Below are 13,426 nucleotides of genomic sequence, written 5' to 3' on the forward strand. Positions count from 1 at the left end.
ATTTTAGTGCTCACTGTGCCAGTATTACGACTGAGTGCCCACCACAGTCTGTCCTGCGGATGTGGTAGGGTTAGGAGTTACAGGGCCCACATGAAGTCATGCTCTACCCAGCAGGCTAGAAGGTGGATTTCAGAGTCCTAAGGTTTGGCCCAGGATGTGTAGATGTGAGCGGAACATCTGGTCCTGGAATGCTCTGAGTCTCTGTAGTTTGGAAATCTGCACAGAGTTTTAAAGTGAAGGCAAGGCTGGCCCTGGGGGTTCCTTCTTCTTGCCTATTGCTGGAGGCTTCTTAGGTAGATGGATGTTTCCTGTGGTGCCCAGGAGGGAGATCTGCCCAAGCTGCTGTTGACGTTGTGTGACCTCTTTTCTTTGCTGTCTTCCTTTCACTTTGCCAGTTGTTGGATAATAAACATCTGTACATTCCTGCTGGCTACTTAGGGATGAGTCCTTTAGCTCTCGCCGCCCAGGTGGCCAAGGTGGGAAAGCAGACAGTTCTGATCTAGTACCGTGTGTAGGAAGTAGGACTTGTGAACACTACACCTGGCGATATAGAGGGGCACAGCACATGCCACATGGTGGGGGGGAAATGCTCCACTGGGCACACAAAGGCCTATATCAAGAAAGCAGCAAGGACATGGTACAGCCCCAATTCGAGGTCCAATGTAGCAGTAGAATCAGTTCCCTTGAATTACAAAGTAAGGAGGTAGGAGCACACAATCCGTGGACCCACCAGTAGGTTGACATAGGCAGTGGCATTTTTGTTATGTCATAAATAGTTGCTAAGATGCAGGTGAGAACATGTGTATTCTCGTTTCATTTCTGTTGTAGTTTTCCCCCACATCCTATGAGCAGGGACTCTGGCCCTTCTGTACTGTGACAATCCTCTGCTGATCTCCATGACCCGCTCATACCTTCAAAACCAGTACTGCCTCAGTGCCTCTGACATACCATTTGCTGAGTTCTGCTGCATGCTCTAAATGCCGTCTGCCCACCTTGGACCAGCTCTGTGTGCTGACTCTGAGGAAGTACTTTTTATTGTCCTGATTAAGTGTGGAAGATTACACTCAGGGGCATTTATTAACCCCAGCTTAGGCTTCAACTCCAGCTCCAAAAGCACTCTGTTTTCCTGATGAAGCACAAAAGATTTCAATTCAGTGGTGCTGATCTCTTGTTATTAGTAGTTGATTCTTGATCCCCAGCTGATCAGCATACACAGATTCTTAATCTAAAATATTATATAAATGAGTACTGTCCTAAGTCTTGACACTCTGTTTTCATCACGAGCCAAGTTGCCACAATCAAAATTTTTAAGTTTCCCCAACCACAAAGTACTAAGCTTTAAGCTCTCAATAGCTTTTCTAGCCCAGAATTCCAAATTTTTTCACAGTCCTCCAACAAAATAATATAAAGTCATTAAAAAGCCACGTGGTCAGTCAGATGTGTAACAGTAACACTCCTGTCTTGCTACCAATTTCTCTTCTACCTGTCTTCTATAGCCATACCAAATGCCATGACCGGAAGCAACCTTTGGAAGAAAAGGGTCTATTTGGTTTCATTTGCAGGTTCCAGTCTATCATTAACAGAAGAAGGAATGGTACCTCAAAGCAGTAACATGAAGCAGAAACTATGAAGTAATCCTGCTTGCTTATTTAACTCAGGACCAGCTGCCTGGAAAGGTGCAGCTTCTGTGGTCCTTCCTTCTACATCAGTTAACAACCAAGGCAGTTCTCTGTAGATGTGCTGAAAGACCAGTTTGATGTAGAAAACCGTTCATCTGAGTTCTCTTCCCATGTGGCTCTTGGCTATGTCAAGTTGACTATGAAAACTAAGTAGGACAGTGTGTTAGCCTTTTGTCTTTATGACCAAATACATGACAGAAACCATTTAAAAGAGGAATACTAATTTTAGCTCATGGTTCTAGAGGGTTCGGTTCATGGTCTTTTGATCCCACTTGTTTAGGAACAATATTGTGGCAAGTAGGAGTTTGTGGCACAAGGAAGCTCTTTACTTCATAGCCAGTCAGGAAGTAGAGAGCAAAACAAGGAGTCTCCAGGGAAAGCATGTTTCCATTTCTGTCCTTTAGTGACCGCCTTCCTCTAGTGAAGCACTGTCTCCAGAAGTTTCCAGAACATCTCCAAATAGCACAACAAATGTTGAACCTGTGGGGAGCATTGCATACTCATATTTCTGTAACAGGAGAGATTCATTATCAGCTGGTGGGACAATGTATATACTGTGAACACAGGTGGCTGCCGGAGGAGCTCCCACTCTCCCAGGTGGGGATCCTGGGCTCAGCTAAGCTGGCAAGGCTAGAATGGCTCAATGCATAGACTGAACTGAGATAGGCTATTTTCTGCACCATGTATTTGACAAGGGAGGTTTATGGTCCACTCTGAGCTTTAGGTAAGTCTGGGGAGCATAGTTAGTTCTCCCCATCCACGGAGGACACATTGCATGACTCCTTATGGAAGGCTGTGGCAAGGTATAGTTTATAAACTAGGTGCAGTGATTGATAAGCAATAGCTAATAATAAAATCAAACAAGCATAGTGCTGCATTTGAAAAAGTAATGTGAATGAAATCTCTGTCAAAATATGTGCTGGTTTTCTATGTAGCTAAACAGTGACTAATATGGGATCCTGTATAGTTGAGATAAAAAATGATGAAAAAAAAAAAAAACCTAAACTCTGACAGTGTTAAGTCAGTTGTCTAAGAGAATTGGCTTTGAAGTCACAGCAATACAGATTATTTACTTTTCCCCCATATGTCACTGACAAATATCTTAACTGATTTTTTCCATATTTTTGAATAGGACTTGCTTCTCAGGGTCAGAGCATATGAAGGGTTTTAGTGCTTCAAACACATAAACATATCCGTGCATTCCATTTATTTTCACTATCATTTTGATTATTGTTGTTATTGAGGCAAACATTGGAAGAACTTTAGCTCTTCGTTGACAGGAATGATAAATGAGATAATGGTGGAAATTAAGCAGAGGGGAGAATAACCCATTCTTTAAAAACTTGTCTAATTTTGAACAAAAAGAATGCATGTGTCATTCATTTCTTTTTTAATTCTCTCTCATTCTCCACCCCCGGCATTGGGAACTAATTTAGGTATTTCTGCATGCTAAGCACGTTCTCCACCACTGAGAAATATGGTTGCCAGCCAGCATGCTCAAGATGTTGGTGGTTTTCCACTGACTTCAGTGATGCATGGCTCTCTGGCTAGTAAACATTATTCTTTTCGCTAGATCTGTGGAGGCCAGTGTCAAGACTCAGAGCTTTGTGCCGGACCTCTCCAAGAAGACATGGGTGTGTGTTACCTGATTGCTCCTCGGGGTTCATGCTTCAGAGATAGGACTGAGGACTTGGTAACTGTGCCTGCCTTTCTGTCCACCAGTTGTGATCCTGTCTCATGCGTTCTCACTCAGATGGAAAGACTGTCTCATTTGCTTCCCAGGCCTTATTTATGGGACTTTGGGTGGATCTGAACAGATGTTGGAATTTCCTTTCTTCTTGATACTGGGAACTACAGACAGATAAGACATGGGAACAGTAAAAAAAGCTTTAGAAATGCTGCTTTCAAGGTGGCTAAGAGGATCCGTGCATGCAGATTTTAAATTTGCAGTGCTAAAAAGTGCTTTTGAAGTCTTTTATTTTTGCTTCTTTTGGATAGAACACAACTCCCAGACATTACCTTTGCTATCTTTGGTTTCCTAACTAACTTAGGTGTCTTCTGAGCACATTAACTCTATGGCTTCTGCATGTGGGACTAAGGTTACTGGCTACTTGTCATAAATACATCCCAGCCTCTTCTTTCTCTGCTTAAGTGCCAAGAATCCAAACACATGTTTTTTTAAATATTTATTTATTATGCATACAATATTCTGTCTGTGTGTATGTCTGTAGGCCAGAAGAAGGCATCAGACCTCATTACAGATGGTTGTGAGCCACCATGTGGTTGCTGGGAATTGAACTCAGGACCTTTGGAAGAGCAGGCAACACTCTTAACCACTGAGCCATCTCTCCAGCCCCCAAACACATGTTTTTGAACCTATGGGTTTGACATCTGAATTGTGCTATAAAAAGTACTGCTCTTTTTAATGCTTTCTAAAAGTATTGATGAAAGAATTTGTCATTAATAACTAACTTATCCTTTAGCTTCCAAGCTTATTAATCAAAATCTATTATTAGCATATTTCAAAGTAATAGATTTGTATGCTTTTTTATTATGTCCTTGAGTGAGTTTGAAGATTAGGTACAATAACTGTGTACCTTCTCATACTTCTCTTTGCTGCCTCTCTGGTAATTTTTTCTTCCCTTGTCTTGGCATGGAAGACTGAAAATCAGAAGTATGAAGATTATACCTGGATGAGGGAGCATAGACTAGGTGCATTCCAGAGAGTCCAAGTGGCCTGTAGGGAGGTATGGTTTGTTTTATGCCTTTGGGCATCCAGTAGATGGGATCTAGAGATGAGAAGCCTGCAAATCTGCTGACAAGAGAAGGTAGAAGTTTCCAGAAACAAACAGAAGCAACCATTTCTTCCCTACCCAGAACACAGTTGAAGTAATAAAGTCTGATGATTTTTTTGTTAATTCACATGGAGAGCGTCATTCATCACTTTGTTGTGAAAAACTATGTGTATGTCTGTTAAAGGCCATAGATTGAATTGGAGTGCTACAAAGAAGGTGAATTATAATGTGACAGGAATACCATGGCAGGTAGCAGTTAGATCTGAAGTATCAATTAAATTAACTTCAAATTGCCTTCGTGCTTGCACAGAAGAAATAGTGAAGACTTGGCATTTGAGTAGATGGGAACTATCCATGGGCATCTATAGACAGAACTTCAGGTACTTGCTAGAAGTGAAAAGGTTTTGGGTTTTAGAAATAGTAGGTGTTTTGTTTGTTTTGGTTTTGTTAGTCAGCCTTCAGTGTGAACCTGTACATATTTTGCTTAGTTTATAACTTGAATTTTTCAAATGAGTGAATTATAGCTTGATAGATTTAGAGTTGACTTTGGTCATTGTATTTATCTTAGGAGTTAATTTGCTCCTTATAGATTTTGCTAAAACCAGAGGTATTTTACTGAACAGCTTCACTCTACAGATATTCCTGAACAAAGCAGATTGACATTGAGTGTGTTCTACCCATGTGGTAGTAGTGTCAGTCAAGGTTGCTCCATACGTGTGTAAAAATCTATGCTTGTTTTCTTAACTGGAAAAAGTTTTTGAAAAATACCTCATGATCTAATAACAGGTATGTCAAATCTTGACTGTAAATTTGGGTCTTGTGGACCCTGTGTAATATCTCATAAGACTAGAAGGTTCTACCATTGTTGTGTGAATGTGGCTAACAGGAAACAGGTAGTTAAACAGGCAAGGCAGTATTTCAGTAAAGCTTTACTATAGAAATTGAGTTGTCTGGTAGTTCCAGATCCTTTCTATAGTATGTGCTTTCCAAGTCAAGATTTCTGCCATGCTATGAAGTAACAAACAGTTTTTTTGAGTATATCTATACAACTTATATAGTATGTGGAGTCACAATTTCTTAAAATTTTCACGACATGACACCGTATCAATTGATTATAAATAACACTGTCACATAATGCTGCATCTACAGCTGCTGGGTTCAGGCCATTAGTCCTTCCGCATTACCTTGTGCCATATAAACATAATGCATATTCATTAAACTCTATACAGCATACATTTAAGAAGAGCAGGATCACGGTGGTCCATGGCGTGCTGTGTGGGTTGATGCTACAGAGACACACGGCAGGCCTATTCTGCCCATATGCAGCAGAACTTAGATTCCCCTCAGCGGACCATGGAGAAACAAAGATTCTTACCCAAGGCTTAAGGATTATGATAAAGTATCCAGAATGTCTCCTGAGCGGCCAGATCAGTTCCTTCTGGGTGTCGTGCTGTCCAAAGACAGGAGTAGCGAGGGTCTGTGCTAGTAAGTCAGTCTGGATCTTGAAGTCAGCTGTTAACAGTGTCTGCCTTAGGCCACTGGACCCTGGAAAAGGTGGTGATTGAAAATGCCTCAAGTTCAAAAGAGGCTGTGGTAAGGTCTGAGGCGCCGTTCCTTTGGTAGAATTTCTTGCCTTTGCTTTTGTTTTTCCTTCCCTGTTTGTTCCCTCCTCCCCAACTTGAGACCTCATTTTACATGAGGTGAGGATTCGTACTGAATTTGGCACAGTGGATTTCAGCACAGAAGCCCACACATCCTTAGAATGGTCTTTCAACTGACAGCAGGTAGCAGCTACAGGGTCCACTAACATCGGGTACAGTGTTTCTAGATCTGGTCTTGAAACAGTCCCAAGCCAAACCACTTTGGTATCTAAATCAACAGTAGGATTTCTGCCCCTGCCCACTTCCTTCTGCTGATGTCTCATCTATGGCCTCCTGGGCCATCAGGCCACTGGCATCCTTTGGAATTACTCCTTCAGGGCACTGCCTGAGTTGACTTTGATCTCTCTCTTTTTTAGTCTACAATTTTTGTATGTAAATTTTTAACCTTAAAAGACAGTTTCCCAGGATGTCCTCCAAGAGATCTGATAGCCTGGGGATACTAAAGTGATTTCTTGGGAGAGGCCTGCAACTGAAAATCAGTCTCCACATACCTTTGGTTATTCCCTGGTCGTAGGTTTTATGATCAACCCATGCTCTTGTGAAGAGACCTCAAACTCAATGCCTCTGATTTCGAATGAACCCCCTAATACTTTGCATGATGACAGGCAGTGTGCAACTGAGTACTGACAACTCTTCCCAGCTCAATACTTTCACTACACACATCTGTTTAAAGGTATGTAAGCCAATTACTTATTCATTGCACTGAGGGCCCTGGTAGGACACACCTTTCAAATCTCTGTTTCATATCAGAGGCCTCTGGTACCACAGTCAAACCTTGTGCATATCAGTAATGAATCATTTTTGCAGCCGTGCTTCTTTATAGTCCACTGCTTCCCAGGGCTCTGCAGATCCACCCCTACCTGCTGGAATTTTAATTCTCTCAGTAAAATTGATTCTCCCAGTTCTGCACATTATTCTCCCTGTCTTCCATTTAGCGCGTTAGTTTGCTGACAGTAGAGTACACAGCACTTAGCAGCTGCTTTGTGGACCCATCAGTCAGGAAATTGTATGATAAATAGGAGGTAGCCAGGTTTAGTGGCACTTCCTTCTGCTTCAGCAGTTTTCGCCTGACTTTGGAGAAGTCATCACGGAGTGTTTTGTCACATCCTAGGGCAAAAGATGGCCACGGCGCTGTAACATATTGCACACATTGAGTTATGATGCACCCCAGCTGCGCTGCTCATGTGTAAAAAATAAACCTCGAGGTGGCTGATTGGGATGGCTGCTGCCAACAGGGGCCTTTTCTTGTCTTGTGGGTTTTCTTGGACAGTGTTTTGGGTCTGTGATGGAGTGTGCCGCTGTTGCATAGAAACAACAAACAGAGATGCAAGGTGAGGCTGGCATTTGTGGACTCAGGGATGTCTTTTGAGGGATGCTGGGCTCACCTCGGTCACTTCCCCATGTTAGAGGAGTGCCTCTTCTGTATTCTGTTCCTTATCATTGCAGACTATGTCAAGCTTGCTTTTACTCAAAAGAGGGGTTGTCTTCACCAGTCCCCAAAAAGTGGCTTAAGAGGAGTGATTCCCATGAATAACCAATAACAGCTACTATTGTTTACATGGTCCTCAATGACCCAGAAAATCCTGTTTAAACTTAATCAATAGGGAAGCATATGAATTGCAAACCATTAAACTACAGCTGGTTGTCTTTTGGCCACATAACACCACATCTGTTAATTTTCTGTCCTTTATTTAGACCCATTTCTGGAATTCATACTTAAGTTTCCTTGAGCATAACACTTTTTGTAAACAGCTACAAGATGTACTTAGAATTAACTTTCAAAATGAGAAACCTATAGGCTTAGCGGGTGCGGACTTCACTAAACGCCACTGTAATTGTATTTGATATTTTCTTCCCATGACTAAAACTTCAATGAAACTCTTCTTGAAAATGACAAGATGGGAAAATGCCTTCAAGGCCAGCAGTCGTGTTGTGCGTTGTCGCAGGAAAGAGACTGACAGTCACTAGGCACTCCTGATTTTATTGGATTCACTGTTTGGTTCCTTTCCTATGAACATAGTCTCTGCAACTTCATTAGACAGACGCATATAAAAGGTAATGACTTATTTCTTGGATATGGGAAGTAGTCATTAAATATGGGTGCATTTATACACTTCATGCCTAAAACATCGTATTGAATTTAGTCATAATTTGTAATTGCACCCACAGGGAAAGAACAAAACGCACTTACCATCCTCTTATCTGGTGGATTAATGTTAACAGTATAGTCAGGAACCAGCACATAAGGGACTGAAACTCTTACATTCCAAGTCCGACAGTGGTCACAGTGCCACCCAAGACGGGCGTGTGAGAAGCCCTTCAGAAGTGAGCCATACTTTATGATTGCATAATTCCCGCACAGTTCTATTAAATGTATTTCTTTCATTTCCGAGAATGGTGGCACGCATGGGGTGGGGTGTGATTGGGTGCTGCAGAACCAAGCCTGTTTTGGTGCGGAAAGAAACGGGAGACTGCCCATATTTGATGATCACCTGTCTTTATCCTAGATTTGATTGTGATTAGTGTGGGTTTCTTTCAAAAATCCAAGTTTCAGGCACACTTAGTGAGAATCTGGCAGGCTTTTCAGCTAGTCTCAAAGACTGTTCCATTTAGTTTCATGTTGTCTTAAGGAGAATGCATAAGATAACTTCCACCAAAACTTGTTAGATAAATTCAGACGTTTTGGTTTTCCGTGTGGTGGCTTTTCATCTCAGGATTGCTGAGTTAAGTGTATCAGTGAATTCGCCACTTGACTGAATAAGCTTCTACCTTACACTCAAGCTAAGCAAGCTGAATGATGCTTGTGTTATAGGAGAACTGGCTTACATCCTTTGATAACTAATTGCTAAAATACAGTCAGTGTTTGTCATATGTCTTTATGTGTTGGCAAGTGATCACATAACCCCACCTGATGAACTTCATGATGCCACAGTGACACTGACTAGATACTTCCAAATTCATTCCTTCTCTGCTTCTATGCTGCTCACTCCCTCCTTGCTTCTTAGTATAGCAAATATTCATGGAATAAGTGACATTGCTGTTTCATAGACCTCTTGTGCTATTTCCTAGGTTTTGAACACTGCAGGATACTCGTGAAGATGGGGCCCCTCCTTGGTGGGCCACGTGTGTTGAGTCAGTGCATACTCACAGTTTTTCCCTCTTCTGTCTTTAAAGGAAGGCTGCAAGGGGAACCCCCCCCCAAAAGGAGCACAGCTTACCTTCTAAAAGATATATTGAGGATAAAATGGGAACTGGTGGATCTGGAGGGAATGGAATGAGATTCATCTGGATTCAGCTACAGTGTAATAGTCACCGTGTCCACTTAACTTTTACGACTTGGCGTTCTTAGTTGGGATACATCATTGCTGACTGTGCAGTTCACACACGTGTCTACTTTGCTTGGTGCCGTTTCCCAGACCTTGTTGCCTGGTTCTGTACCTTCCAGTGACTGGTCTGGATGCCCCAAACCTGCTGACTGACCATGTTTGACTTGCCTTTAAACTTGCTAATTATAATCTTCAGAACCCATGAAGAATCTGGGTACCGTTCTAAGATGTGTTTGCTGTGCGTGTCAGTCCCCGGGAGTGCTCAGCTGTGTGTGCTTCTGCTGTGACTGGTGACTGTCGGTGCTCAAGGGCCACATTCAGGGATCACGTTCTGGCACATTTGCTGTAATGTCACTTAGCACTAGTGCTAAAGGTACAGGTTTTAGTCTCTTTTATTTTATTCCTTGGAACTTGGATAAAATATCAGTACAAACTATCAGTCATACTTCTAGTTATACAGCCCACTTAAGTTCTCTTCAATTTGTATATCAGGTCACTATATTTTAAATAAAACTTTATTTTCAGACTTGCAGAGACAACAGGTACAAGTAAATTTGGGTAAGGAGGTTATGTAAAAGTAGAACACATATACAGGACCTAGCAGCTGATGGATAGGATGTGAGGAAGAGTAGAATCCCACCTTCTGTCTCCTTCTATGATGAAGCAGGGTGGATCTGATCCTCACTCCCAGTCAGGTCCATGGGCCTCTTTTGGAAAAGATGAAATTTGACTACCCTGGTGTTGGAACAAAGAAAGGGAAACATGCATTTAATTTTTTTAGAACCATGTAAATATATATGACTGTATATACATAGATACCAAAAGAAACCATGGGAAAGACACCTTTAAAAATACCAAGGGCATGACACTAATGCATTAATATGTTGCAATGCATTCATTTAAAATTTCGCTTGACAGTATAGTTTTCTTCCTGGTTTTATGTCTGCCGTTTGCCTTTCCTCTGGGCAGCCTTCCTTCCAGGGTAGGAAGCCATGCTGTTCTTCCCATTCTTGATTTTCTGGTAAGGTATTAGATACATTCATAGGCTCTACTTTCTCCAGAGTAGGCATATATTATTTGCCTGGTCATATTTCTACAGTATATCAGTGAACCTCTTCATTAACTTCCAGTAATTATCAGAGAAATTCACTGTTAAAGTTATATTTTTTATTATGTGTATTGTGTGTGTCTTTATGGGGCTATGTACACATGATTGTAGGAGCCCATGGAAGCCACGCACAGCTGTTAGATCCCTTGGAAATCGAGTTACAAGTGCTTTTCAGCCACTGGACGTGGGTACTTGGAATCAAACTCGGGTCCCTCTGCAAGAGCAGCAAGTCCTCTTGATCATTGGAGTCATCTCTTTGGTCTCAACTCCTGAAATTTTTTTTTTTTTTTTTTTTTTTTTTGCCACGAGGTGTTTTTATTTTCATCAATCATACAAATAATTTTCTATAATATCCCAGGGCAAACCGGTGAAATTTGGCAGTCCGATTAGTGGGGGGGTCCCCCTTCAGAGACCCGCGGGCCGGTGGCATCGGCGCGGAGTGCCCGGGTTCACAGTGCAGCTTGTGGCTCGCGTCCATCTTGCAGGTGGCTCTTCCTCCACATCACGAGGGGGTCTCGGAGATGACGGGGTGGGGTGGGGTGGGGGAATCCTCCAGTCTGGGCTTTTAGGAAATTTCACTCCTCTTTTCCTGTTCAATGGTCGCTTTGGTCGGCAGGGTGTTCTTCTCCTGCGTCTCGGTCTTCTTCAGCTTGGCCTTATCGAAGCTGGCGATTTCCCCCATGTCCGGCTTGTCTGCCATTTTCTTACAACTCGTGGAGTCTCGTTCCGAGCTCGCGCTCCAAGTGCTCCCACTCGCCTTGCTGCAGCAAGAGACCAACTCCTGAAATTTTTAAAAGACATTCCATGCAGTGACGTTGTCCTGAGTTGAAATGATATCTCAAAATAATTGTTTTATGTAAGGTGTGCTTTCTTTCCTTTTCAGACCCTCCTCATCTTTTCCCTGCCTTCCATCCTCCTGTACCAATTGATGCCAGACATCATGAGGGCCGTTACCATTATGATCCATCTCCTATTCCTCCATTACATGTGTAAGTATTAAAACGTTACCCATTAATAAAATGGATCTAAATACTGGCTTCTATGGCTTCGGGACTCTTAATGCATGTTTTCTGGGCTTTGAAGGTGCAATGGCAGTGTAAGATTTTATTAATTTTTTTTTTTTTTTTTTTTTTTGGTAACTATCTTTATTCATTTTTTACCAAAACTTAGAAGCAACACAATCTCTGTCATGGGCAAACGGATAAAGTGTAGAAAACACATATGATACATTATCCTGTGTTAAATGCAGATGAGCTGTCCAACCTTTTAAATGAAGGAAAGGAAAGGAAACTTAGGTGTCTGTTACTAAATGAAACCCAGTCTGATGTCTCACTTGTCCAAAAGCTCTGCACGTGTACTTATGTGAGCCCACATTGTCAGGAGCTGGGGCGCGTCTCAGTGAAGACAGAGAGTGGAAGGGTTAGATAGCTTAAACTAGAACTACCTGCATGGTGAGTTCACCATTGCACTTTCTCCCTGATTGGTTTTTTGTTTTTTTTTTTTAAGATTTTATTTTTAAAGCCTAGTAAAGCTCTGCCTTTTCCTCACTCACTGACTCAGACCTTGAGCTTTCTGAGGATGCCTGTCACATGCTTTAGCTGGCCACTGTTTTCTGAATATTTCAATGATGAGAGACAGACAGCTCTCTCATATAATGTGAGTTATAAACTTAAAGGGTTAAAATTAAACCTTACAAAAGTGGAAGTTTACCACTTACAATATGTTTGGTTGTGATTTAGGTTTGAAGTTCTACATGCTAAAATTTTTGTTACGTGAAGGTTCTGACCAAAGGATTACAGTGAATCAAAACAAAATGTTTTTTGGAGGATTTTCAGAGTCCCCATGGCCCATAATGCTAACAGTCACGTGATTGATGAAAATGTCACCCAAACAAAATGGTAAATGTGATTGAGCACATGGCTCATGTAAGATAAAAGAAAAGAATGCGGTGATAATAAAAGGAAAAAGGAAATCTGATGGAAATATTGTCTCACTTGGTTTTGAGGGGAAAGAAAAAGACTTGTGGATTTACAAACTAACAGGCCATTGTTCTGTAGTACCATCCAGAAAACTGTCATATACTGTAATGATTGGACACACTCTCCGGGAGGGGCTCTTCCCGCGAATGGCCTTGGTACACATGTAGTCATATGTAATAATCACCTTCTGTTCTGAGATAGTGGAGTTAGAAAAGCACGAATAATACTTTGAAGAATAACACTGGTTATGCAGATGCTAGATTGCCCCTCGCTGACTATTAGTTACAGCCGTGTAATTATATGGTATACAGAAGAAAAATGAAGTTGTTTTAAAACAAGTCCTCCTCTGTGAACAGAATTAATTGATATTAACAGTCCTAACTGCATGCCCAAGTACACATATAATATTTTACCAACCGTTTTTTGGATCCATCTCCCATTACTGAATTGTAATTTCAGTTCGGATTTGCCTGGAGGTGAGTAATAAATCTGCATGGAGACTTATGTGAGTATTGCAGAAGTGGGTATTTACAGAGGGAGAAGGCAGGAACTTGTGACTTATTCTTCTTGTGACTTTTACTGGAATGCTAGCAAGTATTTACAGGGTTCTGAAGCCTGCTAAAAATACACCCACATAAAACCAAAGGACCAGTTTCCTCCTACACAAAGGGAAGTGGATTTGTAATTGTGAGTTTTCAAAGTGACACGTAGCTCTCCTGGTCTTACAGAACCCCTATGCTATGGATGGGACCACATGGATCTCAGAAGGGGTTCAGTTTTTGTGTCTAGATCACACAATACGTTAGAGACAAAGATGCTTAGTTTGGCCCACATCTGAGTCTTTCTGATGTAGTAATGTAATCAGATTTTCTATGGAA

The 13,426-nt window shown here is 41.7% G+C and overlaps 2 protein-coding genes across 2 annotated transcripts in view; one reads left to right on the forward strand and one right to left on the reverse strand.

The window, feature by feature from the left end:
- Window positions 1–13,426, forward strand: part of Gli3 (GLI family zinc finger 3) — a 265,892-nt gene that overhangs the window by 136,877 nt on the left and 115,589 nt on the right. Inside the window, exon 4 of the mRNA XM_057787815.1 lies at window positions 11,453–11,558. Within this exon, the coding sequence (XP_057643798.1) occupies window positions 11,453–11,558 (106 nt within the window). The remainder of the gene's footprint in view (window positions 1–11,452; window positions 11,559–13,426) is intronic.
- LOC130885954 (thymosin beta-10-like) lies at window positions 10,871–11,340 on the reverse strand. Its single transcript, XM_057787816.1, has one exon. It carries the CDS (start codon window positions 11,267–11,269, stop codon window positions 11,135–11,137), a length of 135 nt encoding a protein of 44 aa, XP_057643799.1. The 5' UTR covers window positions 11,270–11,340; the 3' UTR covers window positions 10,871–11,134.

Source organism: Chionomys nivalis, chromosome 13 (assembly GCF_950005125.1).
Source record: "Chionomys nivalis chromosome 13, mChiNiv1.1, whole genome shotgun sequence".
Classification (NCBI taxonomy): domain Eukaryota; kingdom Metazoa; phylum Chordata; class Mammalia; order Rodentia; family Cricetidae; genus Chionomys; species Chionomys nivalis.

What these genes read in the sequence shown, in the direction of transcription:
- LOC130885954 (XM_057787816.1), bottom strand. Translation starts at nt 11,269, where the DNA reads ATGGCAGACAAGCCGGACATGGGGGAAATCGCCAGCTTCGATAAGGCC.